The sequence below is a fragment of the Chelonoidis abingdonii genome, chromosome 10 (genome assembly GCF_003597395.2).
Source record: "Chelonoidis abingdonii isolate Lonesome George chromosome 10, CheloAbing_2.0, whole genome shotgun sequence".
NCBI classification, from domain to species: Eukaryota; Metazoa; Chordata; order Testudines; family Testudinidae; genus Chelonoidis; species Chelonoidis abingdonii.
Genome location: NC_133778.1, coordinates 12,660,541 through 12,685,037, shown reverse-complemented (window position 1 = coordinate 12,685,037; position 24,497 = coordinate 12,660,541). Strand labels below are relative to the sequence as shown.

Below are 24,497 nucleotides of genomic sequence, written 5' to 3'. Positions count from 1 at the left end.
AATAAAAGATATGAACTCAAAATCTATTCCGTTTAAAAAAAAAAAGTTAAAACAAGTTCCAGGTACTTTAGCGGCCTTTGAGATGCTAATTTCTATGGGTTTACAATCACATTTTCCTATTTTTTAAATGTCCTCCTTTGTTGTGTGAAAGACCCACACACAGAAGAAGGGAAAACTGACTAACAGATTACACAGGGGAAACAGTGAAACTGGCTAAGTGGTGTCATAAACACAAAGTGCCGCCAAAATCACAGACTAAAACTGAAAAATTAGGTGTTCAAACTCACCAGTCTCTTTCTCCTATAGTATTCTTGGGTGTTTCCTGTTATGAACAGTATGTAAACAATATTTCAGAGAAAAATGTGATGTTTAATTTGACAGTGTCCTTTTAATTATTAAAATTCATTTTAAAGGAAAGAGTTTCACACATGTTGAAATAAGGGGCCAGATCCTCAGCAGTGCAAATAAGCATAAAACTCGCTTGATTTAAGTGGGGCAAAGCTGATTTAAACCGGCTCAACTTGGATCTGGCTCAAAGTGTAGTGCTTTCACTTAAGACCAGACTGAGGTCTCATAGTTCATCATTATCTTCATTCCCAAGTTTCACTTCTGATGTATCTAGTTTTCTGACTAGGAAGGAAGAAGAGGCAAAGACTCTATGAAGTCTACTAGACTTCTGTTAGACCTTCTTGATCAGCTTCTTTTTCTAGACTATTAGGACCAGTCTATTAACATACAGTGCAGTGAGGGGAAATCAGTAAACCAAAAAATCCCGCCCCTTAGATAGAAGGCACCCCCTCAAATGAAGCTGGAGTTCAAAACTAAAAAGGCAGAACTTGCAAGTGCAAGTGAATGATTGAGGAGCACATGTTCCACTGGCTTCCAACAGGACCTATACTTCTAAGTGACTTAGGCACTTTTGAAAAATCCCACTACTGAACAGCAACATTTCATCCTCATGCAAAAAGTACAAGATCCGCCTTATATTTTCACACAGGAAACGTGAAGAACCTATATTTAGGTAACAATATCTATAGTCATCTTACGAAAACAACCTTAAACCATATTGAGTGTGTTTTTGTAATATGGGTTATTTTTTTGTCATGATTCATTTTTAAAAATAGAAGTATTTTTTCTTTCACTATACTTCAAGCGGTTATGGTCAGAAGAATGATCCTCCATGTGTATTTTCTGCTGGGTACCAAGAATCACATATTACAATATGACAAACAAATTCATGAGTAAAAAGGAAGTAGAACAGTTTCCAGAAAGTCTAATTATCTCTGTTCATTCAACAATTAAAACACAGACTCCTGTAAAAGATATCCCCCCCAAAGATGAACATTCAAGGGGGACAGATAATGGTGGGTGATTATCACTTTTTCAGGGGTTTAGAGGTTGTGTCTGGCTACCCCATAAATGAGGAATTTGGGTGGAGAGGGTACAAGTAGTCTGGCCCCTTGAGGTGCCCATGTGCAGGGGCCACACAACATGTATGACCCTCAACACAGGGACTGCTATAGTCAAGTGCTACTGATAGCACTGGACTCCTTGGGGGAGCCAATAGGGGTTTGAAAGGATGTGACCATAGCTCCAGTGGAGCTGGTTTGATCAGGGGGAAGCATACAGTGCATTCTCTCCAATGGGGATACATCCTCCTTATGCTTTAGGAAGCACTGTGGCTTAATGGCATGCCTGAGCCCTACAAGTGATTAGGGTCTATAAATCTTACCAATGTCTGGAAGTTACTAGGTGCCAAGAGGGAATGTGACATGAATAGTAAAATACATTTTTGGGGGATTTTACAGATGCTCAGGACATAAGATGTCAACACAATCTAACGCCCGAAGTCAGGATGCATCTAACGAGATGCGCAAAGGGAAACGTGTCAGCATCTGTGCAGGAGCTCATTCATACAGAGATAGATCTGAACCACAAAGTCTTGATTTGGATTTTCGGTTTCCCAGAGTTCAGGACTTGGTGTGTCTAGGAGCCCAGAACTAATTCATCAGGAAACGTGGTTGCAATTTCATAACCTACTTTGATTTAACAGTCACAAGGAAGGAAACAAAAAGGAAGAGGAGACATTCGGGGCTCACCAGAGTGCGTCCTGAGGTGTCCTGTGAGGGCGTCCCTTCTCCGGCAGGCATAGCTGCAGAAGGGACATTTGAACGGTTTTTCCCCAGAGTGCAACTTGATATGCCTCAGCAGGTTCCCCTTCTGCGTAAAAGAAGCTCCACACTGGTTACAATGGAAGGGGCGCTCACCTACAGTGGAGAGAATCATCAAGAAACCATCGAACACAGAACACACAGACCCAATATCCTATTGCTTGTATCAGAATATAGTGCAGCCATATCTAAGTCCACTATTACCCAGTTTAAAAAAAGGATCTGTGGCAAGTTTAATATCTTTATAACATGAGACTTGCTGATGCTAAAGGCCCGCACTTCATGATGATTGTGGGCAATATTTTCAACAGTGGTTTCGGGTGCCTCAGTTTTGGACACCAACCTGAGATGCTTTAAGAGGCCTGATTTTCAGAAAGTGCTGAGCATCCACCCTCTGAAAAAGGTATCTGAAGCTGGGCAACCAAAACCACTAATCACCATGGAAAATAAGCCCATTGCTGTGTTGCTATCTGTGGCTTGCAAATATTTTTATTATAGGCCCCATCCTCAGAGGGGTTTAGAACAGTCACAAAAATTTACTTTGGATAGCTGTCAGGGTCTCAATGTAAAAAAAATAAATATATATCTATATACACACACAATTTTTTTCTTATTTTTTTAAAATAATTAAAACCCCTTTTAAGGCTCCTCTGCACTGCTAGAGTGATGCAAATGTCTTTAGTGTAAACGAGAACCAGGCCCAAATAGCTTTGGTAAGTAGCAAACATGACGAGAAAAGCTGCACCCTAGAAAAATGAGAAGTAAACAGAGTTGGGTTTTAAATAACATTTATTTAAAAGTTATCTCCATCATGAGAGTTTTGTCTTCAAGTAGAAATTAATAAGCATTTAATAAAACCATTTGTGTTAATATTAAAAGTTTGATTTAATCTGGGATGGTTGTGATTTTTCCCCCCAACCTAAACACAGTTTTTCATTAAATAAATAAATAAATAAATAAATAATAATAAAGTAGGAAACCTGAAAAAACCCACAATGGTTTTGTGAAATGAAACACAAAACATACACAATGTGATACACTTTGTAACATACTTAGTCTATGTCAATTCAACACGGCACTTAAGCATGTGCTTAACTTTAATCATATGCTTAAGCCCTATTGGTTATAAAGGAAGTCAATGGGATCGAAGCATGTACTTAATGTCAATCCTATGCTTAAGTGCTTTACTGAATTAGGGCCTTAGACACTGAGATGCTTTTATTAAGGCCTTGATTCAACAAGATATTTAAGGATATTCCAAACTTTCAGCATGCAAGCTCATCTCCTATTACAAAGCTTTGGCCAAATCAATCGCAATGCAGTGAAGGCATGTTTGGTTTGGTTTGGCTCGACAATGAGCTGGCTGGAGAGGAGTATTAATTTTATTTTAAAATAACTGACTGCATTCTTTAATCAATTGTCCAGTTTTGTAGTATTTTAGTTCCACAGTTTTGCCCCCTTTTGAGGCCATGATCTGTGATGCAACCTCCTTCCCAGACAGACTTAAGGAAAAAAAATCTGGACTTTCATTTGTAAATACTAAAAGAGAGAGGGAAGGAACTCAACTATGTGCCATCAACCAAATTTCAGCTTCTTCTCCCCATTCTGGGCTCAACATTAAGACCTTTGTATTTTTAGGATCAGTCATGTTGGCTAAGTAATGGAAAGGTTCCATACTTCACTGAATCATTTTTCCAATTTTGCTGTGTGTGGTTCCATTTCGTCATTGTTAATAACATTAAACCACATTTACAAGGCATCTGCAGCAGGACTGTCATCAACCTGTAATCTGTCACATCCCTCCAAAACCTGTCAATTGCTTTTGTAAAAGATTAATGGCCCCTCGTTGTATAAAATGCATGCTATGTTTTCATCAAACTACTTCTTACGTCTACTGCAAATTCCATCATATGTGTTGGATACAAATTTAGAAATGAAATCTTCCTGAGAGCATGACAGAGTGTTATTAAGAAGCTGGGCCATAAATCCTCATTTTTTTCAATCAACCAACTGCTGATGGTAATTGGGGACAATTTTTTTTTTTTTCCGAACTTTCACAATGTGCTTTAGGGACTGGCTTGGGTGTTACTTTTCTCTCAATAAGGTTGAAATAGTGTGCTGAACACTCACAATTGAGAAGTCTAAGTTTCTATTTATAAATGGCTTATGAAGGGTTAATAAATGAGTAATAGATGCAAACAAACATGTTACAGACATGAGTTGTATATATTATTGATGGTTATAAGCATGTCAGTAGAAGGCAATTTAGATTGTTGTAAGTAATCTCTTGACCTTCTGGACTTTATAATATCTATAACAATTGATTAGCCACTTATTAAGACCTCTATCATCATTTAGTAACCCTTTATAAACTATTTATAAATGTAACATTAATATCAAGTGTAACCAAAACAGATTTCTAGTACCAAAAAACTTAAATATACATTAAATTTTTGTAAATGTGTGATGGCAGAAGTTCAAAACATTTTTAAAAACCATCCCCTCATGCTCCTCCCAAGCAAAAAATAGAAAACCTTCAAACCACTGTGAAATCCAGGTTTTTCACAGCTTGGACACAGCCGCCCCCCAAACATAAACTAACAATCAAAATTTCTGAAGAGTGTGGTTCCCTAGAAGGGTAAACGGAGCTGTCTATGTGCTCTTGGATTAACTGTGGGTACCACACATTAACTTCAACCCCTTGGCACAAAGAAAATAGATTAGGTAATGGTTACAGATTATTCCTTTTTCTGAGGTCCTTCTGCTTGTGGACTAGTCCGATGATACATTCTTTGGCTTTTCCAAAGGCAAAACTCAAGCCAACAGTCATGTGGCTAAATATTTAGCTCCTTACGTGAGCCAAACGCCCACTAAAGCTTACTGCCCTATTCACAGTTGACCTGCAACTTAAGTAAATCATGAACACCAGAAAAAAAGTGGATATAAAATGTTACCACTCTTGATCTGTTACTGTTCTACACCCACTTTGCACTGGTATATAGGACTGCGCAAGGTGTAAGGTGAACTGGGCCCTGGGAATTTGAACCAAGTGGATTTGGCAAGGTGTGGCCCTTTGTAGCGAATTTTAACTATATTATATGGGGGGGGGGGCGGGGAATCGTGCCTTGTGAGCCACATGCGGTTCTTTTAAAGTTAAAGTGCAGTTCTCCACCTACCAGACTGTGGGGTTGGGGGGGGAGCTTTGGGCTTGTGTCCTGCAGCACAGTGGTGGGACTAGGAGCTTCTGCCAGAGATGACCAGTGCCTTCGGAAAGTGTGTGTGTCAGAGGGGGAGCACAGTTTAAAGGTTCATGCCCCACAGCTTGGGCCTCCCCAGGCATGCTCCCACTCTTACCCTCAGCACCCCGTCCCTGCAGCTTCCACGTGCTAGCTCCTCGTGGACAGGCAGCAGCAAACCGCTGGGAGCTGCAGGGAGGGCAGCTGCTTTAACTGCCCGAGGAAAGGCAGCAGCAAGTGCAGCAGCTCTCCCTGCAGCTCCCAGCTTGCCGGTTCCAGCAGCTGCCGTGCAGGGAGGTGGCTTGATGGTACCATGTCACTGATGGGGGCCAGCAAACCCTGGCAAAAATCTGAATGGGTAGATGACTCCACTCCCTCCCCCCTCCCCCGATACACATCACCTCTGACTTCTACCCAACGAGGAGGGAGGTCTCAGGGCTTCAGCCTTACAGGGCTCACATCTCGGGGCTCAGCTGAAGCCCCGAGTCCTTGCAGGTGCACCCTGGCTCTCGAACTTCTGAAGATTATCATACGCAGCTCGGAGGGTCAGTAAGTTTGTCCACCCTGATATATAGTACTTTTGCTATAGACTTTACAGTAGCGTAAATTAGCACTGCTGACCTTTCGAAATAATACAATCTGAAACCAGAACTACGTACTGATGAACTTCCTATTAATGTTTTCTATCTTTTACAATAGTAAAAACATTCTCAAGAAGCAAACCAGCTCCTTCTCTGCTTAACTGGACTGCTTCCACATACAGTCATTCCCCCTGATCGCTTTAGCACTCAAGTGGTGGGCAGAGGTTTTGGTAGGAGTTATCCTCCTTTATATTTCATCCCACTGTGAAATACAACCCTGACATTCTCAGCATCAAAACAGCAATTTAACTGGGGACCAGGAGTATATCCAAACCTGATCTGCCGCTTTTAATGAGATGCCAGTCCAAAGTGTTGCAAAGTGTTGAAGATAACATGAGCAGCCTTCATAACAAGGCAGGTAAAATCAGTTTCCTCCAAAATTCAATGAACTGCTTCCTACACAGAACTGCCACTTGCTTTTTAAAAAAAAGCTTCATTCATTCTGGAGATTTTAAATGGGGAATGAATGAGATGGAGGCATTGCTGTACCAAAATTGCTGTTGTACGTGTTTCCAAACATATTATACCTGCATACTCCGAACCCAGTATAGAGCTAGCGTCTAACCCCTCTGTTAACAACGAGCAACACCTCTCTCCATAACTTTTCTCATTGAAGTTAACAGAACTGTCTGCAAACTAAAGCAATGGGCTTAATTCTCATTTGCACAAAGGACCTTTTTATACTGCTACAACAGTGCATATTAATTAATTACATTAATTAAAATTAATTGGAGTGTTAATGTAATTATTTTGCACCTGCCTTTAAGGCTCCTTTTCCCTAGTAGAATGGTATAAAGCAGCCTTTGGGTAAATGAGACTCAGGATCAAACTGACTGAAGGTGTCAAAGTCTGGCCCATAGAAATAAAGGGATTCTGATTTTGACAATTATTTTGCAGACAGTTTTGCTGTTAAAAGAATATATTATGCACTGAGAGAGGGATACTTACAAAACAGCCCTCTTCCCCTCCTCATGTCAAATTGCTATGCCCAGGGAGGTATGAAAAAAACAAAAGGGTTAGTTTAGCGTTAATGATAACATTAATTTTTCACCCTCCACATAAAATTGTTTTGGGTTATTTTAATTAAACTATAGGAAGAAATATTTCCTCTGGTGCGTTAGTTGCCTCAACTGCTCTGGGAGCACAAATGAAATGGTAGCTGTACTGCTAATCTATCAACAGTGAAAGCAGAGCAATCAGCCTTAATCCGAGTAACATAAAAAGTAGATGAACTCATTTCATTTCCATATTTGTTGTTTTGAATCCTTCGGAGCTTCTTGGTCTAGATGTTTATCTATTGCATTGTATTTCATTAGCTAGTTAAGCGATGGGGTTAAACATCGCTTTAGAACAGTGGTTAACTACAGAACAAGCAAACGAGTAAGAAAATTGAGGGTTTTGCTTGTCTTTATTTTGGATAATCCCACCTCCAAGGGTGGGGAATTTTATTTGAATTCTTTTATTAATTTCTCAGTAATTCCTAAGCTCAAATAGTTTAAGGGCTCGGGTTTTCAAGAGCACTCCGTACCCAGATTTTTTAAAAAAAGAGCTCAACTCCCAGGTAGTCCCTTAAAATGAAGGGGCAACAATTTTCAAAAAAACCACCAATCCTCATTGTTAACAGTAAGAGCTGCTGAGCACAGAGCTATTTAGAAAAATCCAGCCTCTTCATTTAAGTACTAAATGGGAGCTGAGCTCTTCTGAAAATCTGGCCATTTATTTAGATGCCTAAATGGAAGATGCCAAATTCTTTTGAAAAAATCTAGCCCTAGAATTTTTGCTCCATTTAACCAATGCCAAATAATATCACGGTGCAAGAGACAGTAGTTGGCAGTAGTCTAGGAATTAAATCAACTTAAGCCTTTCTATACAAATATTTGACAGTCCAATGAAATTAATTCTAACCAGGGAATATGGCCATCTATTTAAATTTGTCTGTGGTTAAGCATATTAAGCATGAATGTCTCGAATACCAAATAGCACAATTTGGTTTTTTGGTCCCAAATCAATTGTGCCAGAACAGCCTTATCCCTGCATAAAAGAAAAAAGTTGAACAGCATTTTCAGTTGTTCCAAGTTCTGTATGTGCATATGCAGTGCTATGAACGTGACAGTAGGATTTGGTAAAAATTCCTTCCCTGGTACATCAAATATACATTGCAGTACTAACATGCAGGTGGGGTGAAACCAAAGGCTTGAGAGAGTTTCCTGAGGAGAACACCCAGAATAGCAGAAATGCAAAATTTCACCAAAGTAAAAAGTGGTTAACATAGGTGGGCTAGATTGTGATACCTTCATCCACACTGAATAGTATCTTGCAATATGAGTAGTCTCACTGAAGGGAGGCAGTATTACCTAGTGGATAGAGCACTGGACTGGGACTCAGAAAAACTGGGTTCTATTTCTGGCTCTGTCACTGGCCTGCTGGGTCACTTTGGTCAGTCACTTCACTGCTCTGTGCCTCAGTTTCCCCATCTGTAAATGGGGATATGATACCAATCTCCTTTGAAAAGCACTTTGAGATCTACTGACGAAAAGTGCTAGATAAGAGCTAAGTGTTATTATGGTGATGGATTAAGTCACTATTCAGTGTGTGTAAGGGTCTCACAAACCTCATTGAGCCAATAGCATGGCTACCAAAAAGCATCAATGTACACACTATGGTATCAGCTCTGCCGAAAGCAGGAAGATACAAGATGGTTTGTTTTTTTTTCCCCATAAAGGGCCAAGCCTAGAGGGATGACAAATTCACTTTTAAACACATTAGAATTCCTTGGTATTTCTGTAGACAAATTGGATTGTTGGCCCTACTTCCCCTCCACCCCCCTCGATACTGCCAAACAGGAGTGCCTGGAGTACCCGATGACAATATTACCTGATTATCCAACTATTGCAGGAACACAAAAGTCTTAGAAAGATGTTGCTACAGCCCCCCGCCCCCGGTATGCAACAGCACAGAGAATGAAGTTTTTACTGAAAAGAAAGAGGATGAAAGAGAAGGAAAATAAATTAGCCCTGATGTGCTCTTGTGAAATGAGCTGGGACGCTGCAGCTCAGTGAAACTGTTCCATTTTCACATCGCATCCCTATGCTGAATGTTACTGATACATGACAAACAAATGGAAAAACTGCCCTCGTGCATTTGGAAATTGCCTTACCTGGATTATCAATGCCTTACAAAGTGCAGGGTTCTACAGTAATGGTTGCTACCTCGGCAGGAAGGGCTCCATTGTGGGTTTACCATAAGCCCAGAATCAGGGGCATCGTGAAACTGTGTGGTCACGGGAGCAAAAATCTGCGCCAGCCCTATGCCTGTCACAGCTTACTTCCCTCTTCCTGCATCTGTTCAGCCGCACTGGCTGGCGTGTTGTGAGGACAGAAGAGACCTTACCAGTAAGGGAGCGGGAGGCTGTTGTGCCCTTTGTGATCAAAGAGTAAGGGGCCATCTTGTAACCCCTTCTTTCTCTGGGTGAGCCACAATTTTGCCCTGTGTGTGTGAATAACGATTATTATGGTAAGCTGCAGTGTTTGGGACAGAATGGCGCCAGGCTTTAGGGCCGGGATCTACCATTTTCTGGAGGGGAAGACAGCTGAAGTTTCTGCAAGGCAAACAGTGGGCCAGACTGTGCCTTGCAGTATACAGGACATATCAGCTATGCAGGAGAGGAAGGGGAGACAAGTTCCCACGTATGCATTGGCCAGCAGAGCTGGCTGGGGGCAGTGGGATGAGGAGTATGCTACATCAGGAAGGGCTGATACTGAATGCAGTGGAAAAGGAGAAGTGCCTCTGGTGCACAATTCCTTCCCAGAGTTCCCTTGTGAGCCGCACAGCCACCCGTAGCTAAGAGGGCTGAGTCCAAAGGCTCAGACCAGCCCGTTAATAGCTACTGCTGATGAAATGGCAGTATAGTGTTCTAAATACTACCCTTGCTATGGTATTTTTAACATTTGCTTTTTGCCATTGAAGACAAGGATGTGGACAGCCAAACAAATTCCTCTTCTATGGACATGCCGCTGTTGACGGTGAAGCAGCAGCAGCAGCATCTAAAATAAAACAATGGGCGAGCTGGTTCACTAAGAGCTACACAGTGAAAGGAATGCCCATTTCTATATGCTCAAAATCATCTGTATAGAGCAGTGCATCACAGCCGCTCTGCTCAGGGGCAAAGAGCTGGAGCACTGTAGAGAAGCTCTAATGGCTTTACGAAAACAGCAGTATGTTATGCAATCCTTAGCTACACGTGCACATATAGCTGCACTAGTCTGCACAGTAGAAGGTAAATGTTGTTGTTTAAATGTGGGTACCTAACAGGTTAGGCACCCAAATCACTTGTATGCTGAGGCACCTAAATAAAAGATGTGCTGACAGAGCTCTACTGTCCTGTAAGGACCTGCCAGTGCTCAACACCTCAGGCTGGTTTTAATTAGGAGCTTAAACTAGGGTTGCCAGGTGTCCAGTTTTCTGACTGGTCACTAAAAGTCTGTTTGGCCGCGGTAACCAGCCTCTGCCATTGCAGGGTGGGAAAAGCAGCAGTTAGAGCAATATGGAGGAGCTGTTCTCTGCTCAGCTGCTGATGCCTGACAGAGCAGTGGCAGACTTCAAGACTGGGCTTGCAGAGGTACGTGCTGTTGCCTAGGCGGATGGAGGGGATCCTGTCCACTCCCCTTCTGCTCTGCCATTCCCTGATTGCCCCTTGCCCCACGGACCAGCCACCACTGTTCCCCAGTTGCCGCCGGGATCTGATTTGGATATGGATAGAGACCTCTTTAATGTCTTTAATGAAGTAAACACAAAGGGGAAATGTGTGATTATGGGAGACTTCAACTTCCCGGATATAGACTGGAGGACGAGTGCTTGCAAGAATAATAGGGGTCAGATTTTTCTGGATGTGATAGCGGATGGATTTCTTCATCAAGTAGTTGAAGTACCTACGAGAGGGGATGCCATTTTAGATTTGGTTTTGGTGAGCAGTGAGGACCTCGTAGAAGAAATGGTGGTAGGGGACAACCTTGGTTCGAGTGATCATGAGCTGATTCAGTTCAAATTAGATGGAAGGATAAACAAACGTAGATCTGGGATTAGGGTTTTTGACTTCTCAAGGGCTAATTTTAAAGAGTTAAGGAAATTAGTTAGGGAAGTGGATTGGACGGAGGAACTTGTGGATTTAAATGCGGAGGAGGCCTGGAATTACTTTAAGTCGCAGCTGCGGAAACTGTCGGAAGCCTGCATCCCAAGAAAGGGGAAAAAAACCATGGGCAGGAGTTGTAGGCCAAGCTGGATGAGCAAGCAACTCAGAGAGGGGATTAGGAAAAAGCAGAAAGCTTACAGGGAGTGGAAGAAAGGCGGGATTAGCAAGGGAAGCTACCTTAGTGAGGTCAGAACATGTAGGGATAAAGTGAGGAAGGCTAAAAGCCGCGTAGAACTGGACCTTGCAAAGGGAATCAAAACCAATAGTAAAAGGTTCTACAGCCACATAAATAAGAAGAAAACAAAGAAAGAAGAAGTGGGGCCGCTATACACTGAGGATGGAACGGAGGTTAAGGATAACCTAGGCATGGCCCAATATCTAAATAAGTACTTTGCCTCGGTCTTTAATAAGACTAGTGAGGAGTTTAGGGACGATGGAGGGATGACAAACGGGAATGTGGATATGGAGGTGGATATTACCGCATCTGAGGTAGAGGCCAAACTTGAACAGCTTAATGGGACAAAATCGGAGGGACCGGACAATCTCCACCCGAGGATATTAAAGGAACTGGCGCGTGAAATTGCGAGCCCGTTAGCGAGAATTTTTAAGCAATCGGTAAACTCGGGGGTTGTGCCGTACGACTGGAGAATTGCTAACGTAGTTCCTATTTTTAAGAAAGGGAATAAAAGTGATCCGGGTAATTATAGGCCTGTTAGCTTGACGTCTGTAGTGTGTAAGGTCTTGGAAAAAATTTTAAGGGAGAAAGTAGTTAAGGACATTGAGGTCAATGGTAATTGGGACGAATTGCAACATGGATTTACTAAAGGTAGATCGTGCCAAACCAACCTGATCTCCTTCTTTGAGAAGGTGACGGATTACTTAGACAAAGGAAATGCGGTAGATCTAATTTACCTCGATTTCAGTAAGGCGTTTGACACGGTTCCGCATGGGGAACTGTTAGTTAAATTGGAAAAGATGGGGATGAATGTGAAAGTTGTAAGGTGGATAAGGAACTGGTTAAAGGGGAGACTCCAGCGGGTCGTACTGAAGGGTGAACTGTCAGGCTGGAAGGAGGTTACTAGCGGAGTCCCTCAAGGATCGGTTTTGGGACCGATCTTATTTAACCTATTTATTACTGACCTTGGCACAAAGAGCGGGAATGTGTTAATAAAGTTTGCGGATGACACGAAGCTGGGGGGTATTGCTAACACGGAGAAGGACCGGGATACTATTCAGGAAGATCTGGACCACCTTGTACACTGGAGTAATAGTAATAGGATGAAATATAATAGTGAAAAGTGCAAGGTCATGCACTTAGGGATTAATAATAAGAATTTTAGATATACGTTGGGGACGCATCAGTTGGAAGCGACGGAGGAGGAGAAGGACCTTGGGGTATTGGTTGATAGCAGGATGACTATGAGCCGCCAATGTGATATGGCTGTTAAAAAAGCAAATGCGGTTTTAGGATGCATCAGGCGAGGTATTTCCAGCAAGGATAAGGAGGTGTTAGTACCGTTATATAAGGCGCTGGTGAGACCCCACCTGGAATATTGTGTGCAGTTCTGGTGTCCCATGTTTAAGAAGGATGAATTCAAACTGGAACAGGTTCAGAGACGGGCTACTAGGATGATCCGAGGAATGGAAAACCTGCCTTATGAAAGGAGACTCAAAGAGCTTGGCTTGTTCTGCCTGGCCAAAAGAAGGCTCCGGGGGGATATGCTTGCTCTATATAAATATATCAGGGGGATTAACGTTAGGGAGGGAGAGGAATTATTTAAGTTTAGTACTAATGTAGGCACGAGGACGAATGGGTACAAACTGGATATTAGGAAGTTTAGACTTGAAATTAGACGAAGGTTTCTAACCATTAGGGGAGTGAAGTTCTGGAACAGCCTTCCGAGGGAAGTAGTGGGGGCAAAAGACTTATCGGGCTTTAAGACTAAGCTTGATAAGTATATGGAGGGGATGTTATGATGGGATAGTTTAATTTGGGCAATTGATTTTGGATTATCGGCAGATAAGTCTGCTCAATGGTCTGTGAGGGGATGTTGGATGGGATGGGAACTGAGTTACTGCAGAGAATTCTTTCTTGGGTGCTGGCTGGTGAGTCTTGCCCACATGCTCAGGGTTTAGCTGATCGCCATATTTGGGGTCGGGAAGGAATTTTCCTCCAGGGCGGATTGGCAGGGGCCCTGGAGGTTTTTCGCCTTCCTCTGCAGCGTGGGGCCTGGGTCGCTTGCTGGTGGATTCCCTGCAGCTTGAGGTCTTCAAATCTCAATTTTGAGGATTTCAATAACTCAGTCATGGGTTCGGGGTTGTTATAAATGTGTATGGGCAGGGTTTTGTGGCCTGCCTTGTGCAGGAGGTCAGACTAGATGATCATATTGGTCCCTTCTGACCTATGAGTCTATGAGTCTATGAGATGGGCCACGTGGTGTTCGGTTTTCAGCCGTTAGAAAGTTGGCAACCCTAGCCTAAATATAAAATGTAGGATGTCTAATTTGGGCAATCAAGGTGGACTTTGTAGCCTCTGATGTAGCTACTGTACATCTACTTGCATGTGTGCTTATGCCACTGAAAAAACTTACGGGAACTCTCTACAACCCGGGGACTCAGTATGCTGCACTTTCTACTTGACCAATCTAGTAGTGGGATGTCAAATTGTCAGTCAATCAAGATTTCAGTTTGCTAAGTAGTGCTTTTCCTCTGCTGTAGCTGCCAATCTGTCTGAAATCATGAATGCACCATATATGCTTTGCATTATCCATATATGCTAATTTTTATCAATACAACTTCTGTAAAGAGCATTAACTTATAATTAAGGTTAAGATTCTGTCACAGGTATTTTTAGTAAAAGTCATGGAAACCTGTGACCTGTCCCTGACTTTTACTAAAAATAGCTGTCACACAAAATAGCTGTGGCAGGGGCTGACCATTGCTGCTCCAGCCTCAGAGAGACTGACCCAGCCCTTGCTGCTGCTCCATTGGGCTGGAGACTGTGGACCAGCAGCGGGCCGCCAGCCAGCTGTTCAGCAGCCCAGGACTGGCCACCAGTCAGCTGTTCTAGTGGCCACCTCTCTGGTAGGCCGGGGCTGATAGCAGTTCCAGCCCTGCCCCAGAGGAAGAGACAGAGGTCCTGGAAAGTCATGGAATTCAAGTCCTCCGTGACAAAATCATATCCTTACTTATCATATGTATATTATTGCTCTCTGCAAAAGTTCTCTTGATCTCTTTGTCAACAATTGCTCACTACTGGACTGCAAACTATTCAGTTCATAAAGGGATAATACAAAGTCTTTTCTTACTCTTCCTTAACACCCCTCCCCCCCACACACACTATTTCCTAAGTACAATATTTGAGTGTGAACTGTCTGTCACACCATTAACAATATCAAAGGCACGAGGCAAGAAAGAGCTTTCCCCTTCCTGGAATCTGTGATGAAAGCAGGAAGCACCTAAGTATGTCCTTAACTTTAAACATATCCTTAAGTCTCAGGACACTAAGCACATGCTTTAAGTGCTTTCTTGAATTGGAGTCCCAATCTGAGTGCAACCCAAGACCTTCCCCAGCAGGGCCGCCCAGAGGCGGGACAGGGGGCAAGTGGGGCAATTTGCCTCAGGTCCTGCAGGGGCCTCCACGAGAATATAGTATTCTATAGTATTGCAACTTTTTGTATGGAAGGGGCCCCCGAAATTGCTTTGCCCCAGGCCCCCGGAATCCTCTGGGCAGCCCTGTTCCCCAGATACTTAAAATGTCCCATCTTGAAGCCTAGTAACTTAAGCCACTTAGCTTTGAAGAAGAACGTATGGGATCACATGCACATTAAAGACATGGAAAAGAATGACACCTGTCAATTCTACTTGTGCTGAACGCTCACCATATTACTGCTGGCCAAGGATGATAGTCAGATTTCCAGGCTTCTTTTCCTTGCTATTTCTAAGAACTGAAGGCCGCCACTCAGTGCCAAGAAAGCTTTTTGCTGGCCAGCAATAGAGCGCCAGCAGAACTTTAAAAGAGCAAATCCACCCCAGTCAGTCACCCTTCCCCACCCACCCCACCATCCCCATTGTCACCCTTGATTACAGAGGCAAGAGAAGAGTTGTCAGGTAATATCAACATCAGATGCCACAGGCAGTCATCAGGTTTTCTTTCAGCTGCTTACCAGTGTGGCTCCTTTTATGTACCATAAGCACATTGGGCCCAATGCAAACCATGCCACAGACGTCACATTTCAGTTTACCATTCGGAAGCCGGATTCCTCCCTCGCCTGACAGCTCCTGGATTTTTCTGTTTTCCGCCACCTCGTTGTTCTCAGTGAGGGGTTCTTCCAAGCTGCTTCCTTCATCGTGACCCCTGATCTCATCTTCACGGCTCAGAGGTTTCCTGTCAGACTCCTCATCACTTTGCATTTCTAGCTTTACTGAATTTGCTGAAACGTTAAAAAAAAATTCTATAAACAAAAAAATGAACAGTCTTTTCCTCATTACCAATTAACTAATACCATGACCAATTAGCATTATTATTAAATTATTTCACTACAATGGTGTCTAGAAGCCCCAAACACGACCAGGGCCCCATTGTGGTAGGTACTGTACGTGCACATAGTTAAAGACAGACCCCACCCCAAGCATATACAACCTACTCTAAACAGACAAAAGGTTGGGAATAAAAATGCTTCCTTTCTCCTTTTTGCAGATGGGAAACTAGGGCACAGAGAAATTAAGTGACTTGCCCAAGGTCACCCAGAAATTCTGTGAAAGAACAAGGAACTGAATCCAGATCTTCCACTGCTTTGAACACAAAATCATTTCTTCCTTTCACAGATCCACTGAATGCAAGGAGTAGAAAGAGTGGTATACCACAGGGAATGAACAGTTAAAAATATTTACTCCTCCCCTCGCACATAGTTCTAGCACTTGCATATCAAACTATATACTGCAGTCTTCCAGATAGAGAAAGCTACACAATCAATTCACTGAAATGAATTCTCCTTATAGGCAAACTTGTTCAAAATAAATGAGTTTAATGAAGCAGGGCATACATGGTGCAAAGATAATCTACAAGTCACACTTCTTGCACAGAAATGTTTTATGACAGAGGGAAGAGATACGATACATGAGCCACTGCTTTTCTGCTACCAAGGCAAATAGGTCTGAAATGAGACCTACTCTACCAACTATGTTCTGGTTTGCAGTTGATGTATACAAGTGGGATAAGGGCATCCCATTGTCTGTGCACACTGTTAACAGCCTGACACACAGCCTGGGAGTCTTCCATTGACTTCAGCGAACTATGCTTCAGACTGTTAAGGTGTCATCCAAATTCCATCAAAGCCAATGAGAACTGAAAAAGAAAAAAAAAAAAAATCAGGCCCCTTATTGAGGTGTCTCAAAGTGAGTTTAGGTCCCTCACCTTAGGCACCGACATTTGAAATTGTCGTCCAGTTAGTGAAAGCTGTTGTAAAGAATACCCCAGAGTTTCACTATCTATCCACAGAACAGGTATAGGTGTGTCAGAACCAAAAGACCTAAAGAAGAGCTCGGTGTAGATCAAAAGCTCGTCTCTCTCATCAACAAAATGTATTACCTCACCCACCTTGTCTCTCTTATATAGGAACAATTTCAGCCCCTATAGACTGAGGTTTGAGTTGAACCAGACGGTAAAAGCTTCCTTCATTTCCCATTACGAGTACTCTGAGCTATCCAGTCCCTTAGCATGAATCTCACTAGTTACCCTTCTACATCCCCACCCTAAATATTTGATAGTTAAAAAAAAAATGAGAAGGTTCAGAAATCTGTGTTTCCATGTTGCCTAGGGCGTGTATAGTGATAGGAACAAAAAACAGGAGATCAAAGGCCAATTAGAGGTGACTTTCTAATAGTACAATTGTTGAAATACATCTTCCACTGTCCACCATGGCATTAATGGGAGCCAAAGAATGAATATATTGTAGTAAGGCCATACAGAAAAAGGAGATAGATAGGGTGACGAGATGTCCCGATTTTATAGGGACAGTCTCGATTTTTGGGTGTTTTTCTTACATAGGCTCCTATTACCCCCCACCCCCGTCTCAATTTTTCAGATTTGCTGTCTGGTCAACGTATAGACGGACTGTGGTAGCCGTATGTCATTGTAAACCCAGCCATCAAAACATTCAGCATTTTACATTAAGAAATATTTTTGCTCTTTATTTGCTGAACAGAACTGATATTTTATTTCCACAAAGACACATTTGATGATACAAAGACACCATGTCACACCTGAGGGCTAAACGGTGACTTTGCCTCAAGTTCTGGGTCTGGGCTCCCGCTCATTCCCTGCCCCTTCCAGCCCACAGAGGCAGCTTTCTCCCGCACGCTGCTAGCCATACTATGGGTAACTGGCACAGAGGAATCGGGGGAAAGCCTTACTACCCTTTACTCACGTGTGTGGACATGAAGGACAAACCACAATCTGGCCCCAAATATGTACAGTTCCTACATTTTACACAGAGCTGCTCAAAAAAACCACCAAGATAAAGTTTTCTTGAAAAAGTCTATGAAAATCTCACCTTTTTTTTAAAAAAAAAATCAAAATTGCAAATTTCAGTTTTTATTCCACCCTGCCCCAGTTGTGTTTGTTTGAATGAAGTGAGATGATTCAAGGTAACAAATTAAGAGCTAAAGATCTAGGATCAATTCCTAGCTATGCCACTAGCTTGCTGGGAGACCTTGGGCAAGCCATTTCTCTCATGGTGCCTCCACTTCCCCATTTGTAAAAGGATACTGACCTCCAGCGTAAAGCACTTTGAAATCTACACATTAAAAATACTGTACCATCACCATAATTTTGCCGAGCTCTTACACTGTACTTTATATCAGAGCTCAAAGCGACTCTCAATCTCTGAACGTGTTTACGCTCACAACACACCTCTAAGGCAAGACAGTGCCATAGCCTCATTTTACAGATGAAGAAAGAGAGACACAGAGAGGCTGACTGACTTTGCTCCAGGTCACACAGGATGGTTTTAGTTCATAGCAAGATCTTTGCTTTGGGAATTAAAGCAGGAGTAGAACCTTGGCCCTTTATCTTTGAAATTATCTGTGTGTAATTTATCCAGAGCCGGATTATTAAAAGGTACTAAGAATCAGCAGCTTCCATTGACTTCCGCTGGAACTGGGTGTGTTCAGGGTTTTAGCACAACAAGCCCAAATTAATCATGGCTGCTGTCATCTATGTGGACAGGAAGTCCCTGGCAGAGTGAGGAGTAGGACATTGCTCTCCTGATCCCAGATACTGTGTCTTTACGAGGATAAAGGGTAATCTTGTGGTTGAGTAGGAATAACATGCAAAATAGTCACAACACACTTTGCATCAAGTGAAGGGGTGTGCGTATACGTGAATGACCAAGTGTGCGCATGTGCACATGTGAGAGAGAGGAGTGTAATTTGTATCCAGTATTTATTTTTATATAAACTGTAACTCTACTGTATTTATTGTATCTGAAACAATAAACGTTCATAGGTGCTGAACCTTCACAGTTTCCATTCAAGTCCATGGGAGCCCTTGTTGCTGAGCACCTCAGAAAAGGTCAGAAGTGCTTAGAAACTGGGAGATTGTTGCCAGCATCTTATTTTATCTTACCCAAGTGTTTCCTTCTGCTGAATGCTGGCTTGCATCCAGTAGGATAAACAGCAAAACAAAACAGAGCAAGTTGTTTGCTGCAAAACAACCTTCCAGACACACAACCCTCTCAACTCCTCAGAACACACCTCGGTAGAACCCTCCAAAGGCTGTATACGGAGAGTTGCTCATTCCAGCTCGTCACAGAAAAGCACTCTGGCTATTGTGTAGAATTGTTCAGTCTGTTGACAAGTTTTCCTACCCACATCCCCTTTGACTCTGTCTCTGCCGCTTTCAGAAACCTGGTATCATGTGTTTGTTGCTCTGTGAAGGTTCCCTCTTCAGCTGGGATTAGGGAGAGTTGTAGGTCTCCAAGGAAGGGAATGCTGCTACTGTGGGGATCACCTCAGCTCTTCATGAGGACTTTGCTAATCAGGTCATCCTTGCTGCTTTACTTCATGTGGATGCATATACCAGACAGTATTTTAAAAAACACACACAGTAGATGGGGTGTATTTATTTCTTCTATTTTATTCAGCCCTAAGAGAAGAGTTAATTACATAACCTTCTCTTTGATTTCACCTATTGCCACAAATTTAACAAATAAAAGAATTATGTTAAAGAGAGAAAGGATGTTTAAAGCAGAGTTTGGTGCTATCCTGTACTGTATAATGTCTACAGGCAAACTGCACCACAAGGCTTTCTCTTTCCTTTTTTGCCTACTTACTGAGAACTGTGGTCATTCTTGCACTCGACTATGCAATAGATAAATACATACGCACAGAACAAAGTTGAAACTTCTCAGCACCTCTTCTACAAATCACAACAATACAGCAAATGAGTCTAAAAGGTCAAACATAATCCAGAAAGACAAGCTGGGTGAGTAGTATGTTTTATCAGACCAACCTCTGTTGGTGAGAGAGACAAAACTTTTGAGCTTATACCAAGCTCTTCTCCAGATCTAAAGAAGAGCTCTCTGTAAGTTCGAAAGCTTGTCTCTTTCACCAATGGATGTTGGTCCAATAAAAGATATTACCTCACCCACTTTGCCTCTTTAATATCCCGGGGCCAATACGGCTACCACCACATTGCAAAAATAATAATTTTTTTTAAAAAAAAAACAACAGATTTTTACAAGGAGCATCAAACCTGAGGCCAGAAGTTTTCCCCAGTTTAACATTTCTTCATTTTATCACCATTTGCTTTATTGTACTGTTCAACACCTCCTGATACAAACAAACAGAGACAATCACCCACCATAAAAGCACCATCTATAAACTTAAAGGTAACAGCATGCATTCAGCGGGGCACACAACTGCTTTTCTTTCCCTCTGAGTATCACTATTCAACTGAGTGTAGCTTATACTTTAAGAGTAATTATTTTCTACAGGGCCTCTCTAGATAATGCAATCTTGTCTCATGTGCTAATTAATCAACAATGCCATATTAAGCAATGCTTTGGTAAGTCCTTCGTGTCAAAATATTTCCTTTATTCATGAATAAGAGCAACAATCACCAGCAAAATATTAGCATATGTTATGCTCCTATTTTAATGATTGTTTTCTAGTGTGAATATTATAAGATGAGCTTGCTGTGCATTTTATCTTCCATAATAGAAGATATCTCCCCCAAAAATGAGATTTAGAAAATCCCTAGTGTCTCATTAAAAGTTTTGATCCCCAGCTGGAACTACAAGGTACAGTACTGAAAAGTAAAGGTCATTATTAAAAAAAAAAAAAAGCAGGGCGGCAGTAATGCACAGTGGCACCCCACTGCAAGACAAAGGGAAGCACAAAGCTCCTGCTGATAGACTGTATCTGCCCTATGATAGTCTAACATAAAAAAATCGAAGAAATTCTAAGTTAATGCTGACAAAACGTGTTCTTAACCCAGCATGTATCTAAACAGAGTAGAGCAGATGCCAAATTAGGTCACTCAGTGTTTGTTCTAAAAACCCTTGTCGAGGCACACACAGTGGACAAAGTCATGGATACATGGCCCGCCTTGTCTCAACATTTCAAAGACCTGAAGACATTAAGTAAAAGTTAGTAAATATAACTACTCAGGGAAAAAAGACTCAAAGCACTAACTAGAGAAGGAGATATTACAGGTAGGCACAGTGTAAGCTTTTCCGTAAAGTTCCGTCAATGATCTATAACAAGAGGGGTCAACTTACTGACTCTCCGAGCCATGTATGACAATCTTCAGAAGTTGGAGAGCCAGGGAGCGCACCTGCCGGGAGGCTTGGGGCTTCAGCCCTGCAGGAGGCGCTTGCTGAGGCTCGAGGCTTCAGCCGCTTTTGCTGCTGCATCTCCCCAAGGAGCTAAAGAAGAGACCCCCTCCCTGGAGCTCCCAGCTGTTTGCCACGGCTTCTCCACCAGAGCTAATAGCTGGGAACTGAAGGGAGGGGCTGCTGAGGGAAAGAGGGGGAGTCTGCCTGGGTGTGTGTGACTCAAGTTGTTGGCAGGGCCAAACCTTTAAATTGTCCTCCCTTCCCACCACTCTTACAGGTAGCAGTCATATCTGGCAGAAGCCTCTAGCCCCACCACCCCACCGCAGGATGGCAGCCCTGAACTCCCCTCCACACCACCATTCTCCACCTGCCAGACTGGGGGTGAACTGCCCTTTAACTGCAAAAAGCGCATATGGCTCACAAGCTGCCATTTGGCCACCCCAATCTATAACAATTGGTCTATGCCAGTCCCAGCTTCTCCTAGGTATAATTCATGTATAGTGGTTTGGTGATATGGCCAGCTGTCAGCTACAGACGATCATGCAATGACCTAACTCCTTCCACATCTGAACCTAGGCTTATGGACTGAAAGATTACTTCATTAAAGCACTGTGCCTCATGTCCATCCAACTGAGAGGGGGTGTATGTGGGGGGGGTAGATTTAATTTTAGAAACATGGGAGGCGGAACGGCAAGTGGTTTATGACACTAAAGACAAAAACAGTTTTGCTAATTACATTAAATTGGGGAGGAGGGAGGGGAGAGGAGAGAGAGCAAGTTTCAGCCTGAAATGATTCTGAAAGTTTAAGGTAAAAAAAAAATGTCACAAGCATCTTTTTTTTTTTTTTTCTGGAAACAAAGAATAAGGACCTGATTCACAATTAACTCTATGGTTACATCTACACCATACAGTTAACTCAGGAAACTGGAATCCAGGTCCAAGCTCCTGGGTCAGCCCAGCTGGAGTGTAAACATCCCCACTGCAAAGCCCTACCTAAGTTACTAGGTCCTCACTCTTTCTGTGCTTACTCATGTGTGTCTGGGAGCATATGCCCTGGTTCTTTGGGCTGAGACACTCTAGGCTTCCTTCCCCTATCAGTTGTGTCAATTGCAGGAGACCTTGTCCATCCTTTGGGAGTGGAGGGAAGAAGTGTCAGGGCACTGGAGGACTAGCAGAACTTGTTTGGTCTCTAGCCTATGTCCTCGCTACAACGTAGATGGGTTCCGACCTGAACTGAAGCAGAGCCTGGGCTCTAACCCACACCCAGCCTGGGTTTAATGCACATCCAACCCTGGGTCAGAGGATTTTCTGTGTGGGCAGCAAGAGCAGGGTTGATAAAAATCAATAATTTTAAATAAATGGGTTTAAATCTGATTTTTTTAAAACATTTTAATCAAATACAGTTGTGGTTTTTGTTTTTTTTTTAAAAGGAAACATTTAAAATTACATTTGAAATTGACTATGCTAAAGCCTAAACTTATTATCATCTATTAAAATAATTTAAATAAAATTAAAAATAAGTTAAATAGTACATGTTTGCTTCCAAGCTTCAAAGAAAGACAAAAACACAGAACTGGTGGAAGTCACTGGCTAAGCATCTGGAACCAGAGTTTGTTGACCTGCTAAACTACTTTTCACAGCAGTAGCCTCTTCTGCAGGTGCAGAGAGAATATTTTCTTCATTTCATTTTATTCAACTAGTTCAGTTCAATGATTAGTTCTTTCAAAATTAAATAATCAATTGGGAGTTGAAAAAGCAAGCAAGCTCTTTTCCTCTTCCAATCTATGAATGAACACTAGATGCACGTTGATCAGATGTTTTCAGAGAACTACCATGATGGCACCAAGATCTCATATTTGAGTGGTAACAGCTAATTTAGACCCCATCATTTTATATGTCTAGTTGGGATTATTTTTTCCAAAGTGCATTTCCTTGCACTTACCAATATGAAATTTTGTCTGCCATTTTGTTGCTCAGTCATGTGAGATCCAGTCAGCTTTGGACTGAACTATCTTGAGTAAATTTGTATTGTCTGCAAATTTTGCCACCTCACTGTTCAACTCCTTTTCCAAATCATTTATGAATACGTTGAACAGCACAGGTTCCTGTAAAAATCTTTGGGGGACCCCACTATTAACCTCTCTCCATTGTGAAAACTGGCCATTTATTCCTACCCTTTATTTCCTCTTTTAATTAGCTACTGATCCATGAGACGACCTTGCTTCTTATCCCACGACTGCCACTCTGGCAGTGTAAAGAGGCTTTAATGCTAGTGTAAACATAATTTGATGCTGGAGCAATGCAAAGGGGTCTCGTTATAAAGAAGAATCATACCCTGAGCCTCTTCTTCAGGGCAGAATTTGGCTCTTAATTAAAGAGGCTTTATAATCAGCTTTGGTTCTAACAATAACTTTAACAACTTTGGTTCTTTGTTTAGTTTGGAAAAGAGAAGACAGAGGGGACATGATAGCAGTTTTCAGGTATCTAAAAGGGTGTCATCAGGAGGAGAGAGAAAACTTGTTCACCTTAGCATTTAAGGATAGAACAAGAAGCAATGGGCTTAAACTGCAGCAAGGGAGATTTAGGTTGGACATTAAGGAAAAGTTCCTAACTGTCAGGGTAGTTAAACACTGGAATAAATTGCCTAGGGAGGTTGTGGAATCTCCACCTCTGGAGATATTTAAGAGCAGGTTAGATAAATGTCTATCAGGAATGGTCTAGACAGTATTTGGTCCTGCCATGACGGCAGGGGACTGGATTCGAAGACCTCTCGAGGTCCCCTCCAGTCCTAGAGTCTATGAATCTATGAATAACGTTTTGCTAAAGGTTTAAACATGGAGCACCCACAACAATTCTCTCACTTAGAAAATCATGCATACCGGGGTGTGTATCCTCACAGCAGAGGGATAAGAGACTAGGGAATCTATTCATTTGTTTTCGCATAGCCAAGGAGGGAGGCAACTCCTCTTGGCAAACAGAGACTTACATTAAAGTGTACTTACTGGAAACTTTATACTTTGTTCCTGAAAAATGCTTAGGGCCTGATTCTCCTCTTGCTTACACTTGTGTAGATCAGGAGTGACTCCAAAGTCAGTAGAGCTACATTGGTGAATGCTGACAAGAAAAGCGAACCAGGTCCACTGAATGTATGGATAGTATACTGTGGCGTTCGGTACATCCAATGGGGAAGTAAGGGGAAAATGAAGATATTTCAATGGTGTCTATGGGTGACATCTTCCTGCAGGAAATTTTCTGGGAAATATTATGACACTTGTGCAAATTGGTACATTCCAAAGAGAAATCCAGTACATCATTCCAGCTCCTCTTGAATAGTATTTTTTTTTTTTTTAAAGCTCCAATGATCAGCCATCTTTGGCTGGATTGACTGGGCTGTATCTAGGGAAAGGGTGAACTCCATGAAC

General features: G+C 42.3%; 1 protein-coding gene across 4 annotated transcripts in view; it reads right to left on the bottom strand.

Moving 5' to 3' along the window:
* IKZF2 (IKAROS family zinc finger 2) overlaps nt 1–24,497 on the bottom strand; it is a 136,092-nt gene that overhangs the window by 49,012 nt on the left and 62,583 nt on the right. For 3 of the 4 annotated variants that reach the window (XM_032778383.2, XM_032778386.2, XM_075069946.1), the window contains 2 exons: nt 15,403–15,669; nt 2,100–2,267 (listed from right to left, as the gene is read on the bottom strand). In XM_032778383.2, the coding sequence (XP_032634274.1) occupies nt 2,100–2,267; nt 15,403–15,669 (435 nt within the window). The remainder of the gene's footprint in view (nt 1–2,099; nt 2,268–15,402; nt 15,670–24,497) is intronic. The other variant, XM_032778385.2, reaches the window with a different exon arrangement.